Source organism: Ranitomeya imitator, chromosome 2 (assembly GCF_032444005.1).
Source record: "Ranitomeya imitator isolate aRanImi1 chromosome 2, aRanImi1.pri, whole genome shotgun sequence".
In the NCBI taxonomy this organism is placed as follows: Eukaryota; Metazoa; Chordata; class Amphibia; order Anura; family Dendrobatidae; genus Ranitomeya; species Ranitomeya imitator.
This window is the reverse complement of record NC_091283.1, coordinates 642,424,083-642,430,242: the sequence shown is the minus strand read 5'-3', so window position 1 is coordinate 642,430,242 and position 6,160 is coordinate 642,424,083. Positions and strand designations below refer to the sequence as shown.

The following is a 6,160-nucleotide window of genomic DNA, read 5'->3' as shown; positions in this document are numbered from 1 at the left end:
AGCGTTATTTAACTGGTTAATAGCGGCGTGTGAATCGCGATTTCACCCGCCGCTATTGCGGGCACATGTCAGCTGTTCAAAACAGCCGACATGTCCCAGCTTTGAGGTGGGCTCAGCGCCATAGCCAACATCAAAGCAGGGGGCCCAACCTTCGCAGTAATAGTACGGCGGAGGTAGGGAATTAATATTGCCCCAGAAGGTACTGGAACGCTATATAACACACTGTCCTTTCTACAACAGAAACTCTCCTTACACTATTTCTGGGTACAGCGTGCCGCACATGGCATCACTGGGTCTTATATAGATCCGATGACGCTGTGTGGCTGGCCAATCACAGAGATGTCAGTAGCCAATAGGTCTATGGCAGTACAGTGATTTTCAGGCAATCCCCGCATGTTTAATGACTGAAAATAATGCGCCAAACATGCGGGGGTGGCGCCCGAATCGCCAGATACTCAAGCTCGCCAATCACAAAATTTTAAGTAAAAAGTCATTAAAAAAAAAAACAACAACTTAAGGAAACCTAAAATTTCCAATTTCATCCATAGAAGTCTAAACTTCTAAAATATAACATTTCCTCATCCGTCGTAAAAAAAAAAGTAATCTAAACATTATATGTAACCCATAATTGTAGCAATGAAACATCTGCTTGCCGTATAACAAATAAGTCCATGCACAGAACAACTGACAGAAAAATAAAAAGTTATAGCTTTTGGAAGAAGGGGAGGGAAAAAAGTAGAAGGAAAAAAATTGGCCCCATCAGGAAGAGGTTAAGGTTGGTTCTACGTCCTATATATCAAGTAATGCATCAAACCACAATCATTAAGGTTATAGTCTATCAGGGCATACAAACTTTGGTTTCTAAAATAAATGTGCACCATTGTCCTTAACAACATCCAGAACACATGTAAATTATAATCTAAGACGTATGAAGAAGAAATGTACTATATTTTATTTTACTGGTAGAAACATCCTAAAATTCATGCAACAAACTGTAAAAAAAAAAAGTCTTATTAAACATATTTAACATTATATATTTCTGCTATATATCATCTGTGTGCTTACTTACAAAACACTACTTACAAACTGATTGCACCACTGAGCTTCTGTGATGTCCAAATTAATGCAGATATCTGCTGGATTACTATGGTTAACATCAGTGGTTCCCCTATACCACTAGCTTTAAATATGGCCTCTTTTGGCCATGGTGCCAACAAGGGTGACTTAAAATAGTAACCTGGAAAAAAAATAGTCCCCAAAAGAGAACACCCACATATTGCCTTCGATTGGGATAGACTAAAGAAAACCTGAAAAATATCAAATTAATAATTTAAGTTTATCACTGGCATTGTAGAAAGAAAACCCTCACAAAAGTCAAAATGTGGCCAGCCTATGTTATAGCTCTAAGGAATTAACTTATATGTTACGGGTTTGAAGAAATGTATAACCAGATGGCCTTACAAAAGCATTGGAAAAAAGCATGACCCTCTCATATAAAGCCTCATGGTGTTCCTACACCATTCCTCTGTCAGGTGCTGCCACTTCCTTTATCTTGGCACTGCTGGCAGAAATGTCTGGCAGCGGGTGCACATTGTGCTTGGCCACCCAAGTAGGATTACCAATGGGAGTTCTGCTTATTTGAGGTTTCTAGTTGACCGGCCAAATCAAGGAAACTGGCTGGCGAACCAATTCCAGGATGAAATCTAGATTCCTTTAGGAGACCTCCGAGACTGCTAACCAGAGCTTCAAGCGCTAACCACGAAAGATCATTTTGAGCTTATTTGAGTCCCAAATATATGAAAAATACCAAAATGGACCCAAAAAGAGAACATATTTACCTATTATATATATATACAGATTCCGATGTTATGATGTGGATTGAAAGAGAATGATAATTCACAACAGAACTCTGCAATTCTGTGATTGGAATATTTACCCAATAATGACATATAATTGTCATTCACGTGAATGTCACACAAAGAAGTTATACCACCTGACAACCAAGGGTAAGAGTGGGCCATTTCTCATCTGAGAAATTATTTTCTTATGTAGCTGATAAGCATTAAAAGTTTACAGTTTTGAGAGACCAATGTGAACCATGGCAACCCATTAAATATCTACATTAATTTCAACAATGTTTATAGAGTCCCTTTATAGGGTTTTCCCAAAATTCAACATGAGCCACTATTTGATTAGTACTCTCTAGGGATCCGACCACTAAGAGCCAAAGCAATCCCAAGAACAGGGATTTCTTAATGGAGTGGAGGTCTGTATGTTTGAACTCAATTTGTTGTTTAAAGGGGTTGTCCACTACTAGGACAAGCCCTTGTTAATCTGAATGTTTGCCCCCATTAAATAAAAACACTTATACTCGCCTCCCGTGCTGGAACCGTTGGTGTCGGTACTTGCGTTTCCGGGCTCATGTGAGATTAAGTTATGGGAGCTCTGGGAACACGAGTGCGGACACATCCGGAATGGTGCCGGCATGGGAGGGAAGTATAAGTGTTTTTATTTTAAAAGAGGCAAACATTCAGGTGGAGAAAGGGTAGTGGACAACCTTTTCACAAACTACCGAGTACAGCATTTGGCTACTTCTGGCAGTTCGATGGATAGAAAATATCTTTCCATTGAGGGAACACCCCTTTATAATAAATGTCAACTAACCTTTTTATTTAAAAAAAAGATATCGGCACAGTCATATCTTATATATCTTTGAGCTAAACAATTTTCCACAGTCAGAACAAGGCAAAGGCTTCTATCTCGAGTGTATTTTTTGATGGCGAACCAGGTCAGACTTTTTGATAAACCGTTTACCGCATTCACCACAAGGAAAAGGTTTTTCACCTGTATGAATTCTTCGATGCATAAATATATTGGAGACGCTGGTAAAACATTTACCACATTCCGGGCAGGCAAATGGCTTCTCCCCCGTATGTATCCTTTCGTGACGGATCAGATCTGGTTTCCGACTAAAGCTTTTTCCACAGTGAGAACAAGAATATGGTTTCTCACCTGTGTGGATTCTCTCATGTATCACAAGATAGGAGGCGCTAGCGAAACATTTTCCACATTCGGAACAAACATGGGGCTTTCTACCTCTACACATCAGCCTGTGTTTGACTAAATTTGTGTCACTGGAAAAACATTTTTTACAATCAGAGCAACTATACATTTGGGATGTAGTGTATTCTGGTCTGCCGTGATCACTTTCATAATCTATAGACATATTTAACATTTCCTTCTTAATGGCATCATCATTGTAATCTTCTGGATTAACAGGAGTATGAGAAGGTTGAGTTTGTCCTGCAGTTTCATAGTAGTCTGGAAAATGCTCTTCAGTCTTAATGTGAGGAGATACCTTATGTAGTGAAGGTGAGGAATGTGGGTTAGCATGACTTCCATTCCATTGTAGTGTATCAACTCTATAACTAGTGGACTCTGCTTTTTCTCCCATAGGTTTTGAAGGTATATAAATATTCTGGAGCTCCAGACTTCCATCTTTCCATGAAACCAATTCTTTCTTTATACTAGATAAATCTGCCTGTGTTAGTTCTACAGGTGTATAAACGTTGGTGTATATGACATCCTTGCCCCATGAAATGGGTATCTCCTTCACCTTGTCAGATGTGTACAATGCTGATTTATGGACTGTGGGAGTGTAAACATCTGTGCCGGTGACAATTCCTTCTTCACAATCAGAATGAACCTCAATAATACAACCAGACATATATTGGGGATTTGTGTGGTGTGGGCTCATTGTGGAATGCCCTAAGTTTACATCGTTTCCCCATTGTGTTGACTGGTCTGTAAGATCCATAGATTTGACACATGCGGGCGTGTAAATATTGTCAACTGCAAGAATGCCATCTTCACAAGGCTCCACCACACTTCTGTTCCCATCGGGTGTATTTTGTATCTGCTCACTGAGCAAGCAAATATCCGAGTCTTTGGGATTTCCTCCTTTATATGCTGTGTAGGCATCAGAAGAACTTCCCAGCTGAGTATTTTGTGGGGGTACATAAATAACGTCCACTTCTGTGTCCTCAGATAGTACCCCTTCTTCACTGTCAGCAGCTTCGGTCTGTGTGTATTTCGTACAGGTGGACAGGCTAGTGAATTTGTCATGGTCTGATTGGAGAGTGACCTTTTGTTTGTCTTCAAAAACACCGATTTTAGCCTTTGGTTTACATAAGGTTAATGAATGATCCTCACATGCAACGTCAGGGGATTGTACATGTAAATTAAGCTTCATTGACAAGTTGTCGGAGCTTGGAAAATCTAAAAACAAACAAAAAAAAAAAAAACACATTAAAATTGTAACACAATACAGTTCAGCATTAAAATTAGCGTCTGATTTTACATTAGTGAAAAATTGATAAAGTGGCATGCTCAAAACCAGACGGCATCTCCAGCCCCCACAAGCTTGTTTCCAAGACACTCTGTCCATTTTAGTTTCAGGACTACTGTTATAAAAATTCTCAAAACATTATTTGGAAACGTTTTCAGAAATATATTACTGTATCTTTCTTTAAATCAATTTTCTGTTACTACTATAGTTTTTTGGGCCATTTTTTGGTGGGTTTTATTTTTGCAGCTTTGTAGGTTGAGCAGTTGGTTGGTGGGTGATTTATTGGCTGTATTGCACATCTGGAGGAATAGATAAGGCAGGATGGTAACAGACTATAAAGCATGTAAGCAAATAGCCCCTTCAGAGGCATTGTGAGCCCCTGCTTATATTGGGGTCAGTTTTCAGGCTACCACCTTATGGCCATCTATTCTACATTCACCTTCTCTTAGGTGATTATTGTTCACGCTCATAAATCACCTGACATCATACCACCTGGTTTGTACCGCAGGCCTGCCTTATATGTTACATATATCATTATAAATGTCCTATTACGAATACCCCACTATTGAGGTATGTCATACCTCCTTGCCCTGTGTGTCCCATGCACGTATTTTGTATATGCAATGTGTTTGCATGTGTTTTTCCTTGCCTGTTTATTACAATTGTTAAATAAAGTTTTGTTACAATTTTACTCTACATGGGACTTTTTGATCATTTTTCCTCCCCTTTCTGTCTTACTTTGTGCAATTAATATTAGGAGTTTTCAGTTAATGATATGCCCGTGCTCCGGGGCAGGACTGTAGGCAGAGTCTTATCTTCCTGCTCTAAGCCAGAGACACCAAGGAAAGACCTGCCCACAGGCCATCCTGAAGCATAAACAGTCTGTCTCTATGATGAGGAACATGTTTGAGCTTCAGGGCTATGGGCAGGTCTATCCTTGGTTTCTCTTGCTTAGAGCAGAAGATAAGACTGCCTACAGTCCTGCCCCGGAGCACGGGCATATCATTAACTGAAAACTTCTAACACTGATTACACAAGAACCACAAGACGGATTTCTTCACCCCAGGTATCATTTTAATCAGTGTAACAATGCCAACATCACAATGCCGGTAGTTTACTTTGCAAAATCCTGCTGACAGGATCACTTTAACTCCTTTACCCCCAAGGGTGGTTTGCACGTTAATGACCGGGCCAATTTTTACAATTCTGACCACTGTCCCTTTATGAGGTTATAACTCTGGAACGCTTCAACGGATCCCAGTGACTCTGACATTGTTTTCTTGTGACATATTGAACTTCATGATAGTGGTAAAAATTCTTTGATAGTACCTGCGTTTATTTGTGAAAAAAACGGAAATTTGGCGAAAATTATGAAAATTTCGCAATTTTCCAACTTTGAATTTTTATGCAATTAAATCACAGAGATATGTCACACAAAATACTTAATAAGTAACGTTTCCCACATGTCTACTTTACATCAGCACAATTTTGGAACCAAAATTTTTTTTTGTTAGAGAGTTATAAGGGTTAAAAGTTGACCAGCAATTTCTCATTTTTACAACACCATTTCTTGTTAGGGACCACATCTCATTTGAAGACATTTTGAGGGGTCTATATGATAGAAAATACCCAAGTGTGACACCATTCTAAAAACTGCACCCCTCAAGGTGCTCAAAACCATATTCAAGAAGTTTATTAACCCTTCTGGTGCTTCACAGGAATTTTTGGAATGTTTAAATAAAAATGAACATTTAACTTTTTTTCACAAAAAATTTACTTCAGCTCCAATTTGTTTTATTTTACCAAGGGTAA

The 6,160-nt window shown here is 39.0% G+C and overlaps 1 protein-coding gene across 8 annotated transcripts in view; it reads right to left on the bottom strand.

The window, feature by feature from the left end:
• Positions 1 to 927: 927 nt before the first annotated feature.
• The window catches only part of LOC138665361 (oocyte zinc finger protein XlCOF29-like), a 31,177-nt gene continuing 25,944 nt past the window's right edge, over positions 928 to 6,160 (bottom strand). For all 8 annotated transcript variants that reach the window (XM_069752773.1, XM_069752778.1, XM_069752771.1 and 5 more), the window contains one exon: positions 928 to 4,278. In XM_069752773.1, the coding sequence (XP_069608874.1) occupies positions 2,756 to 4,278 (1,523 nt within the window). In that variant the 3' untranslated portion in view covers positions 928 to 2,755. The remainder of the gene's footprint in view (positions 4,279 to 6,160) is intronic.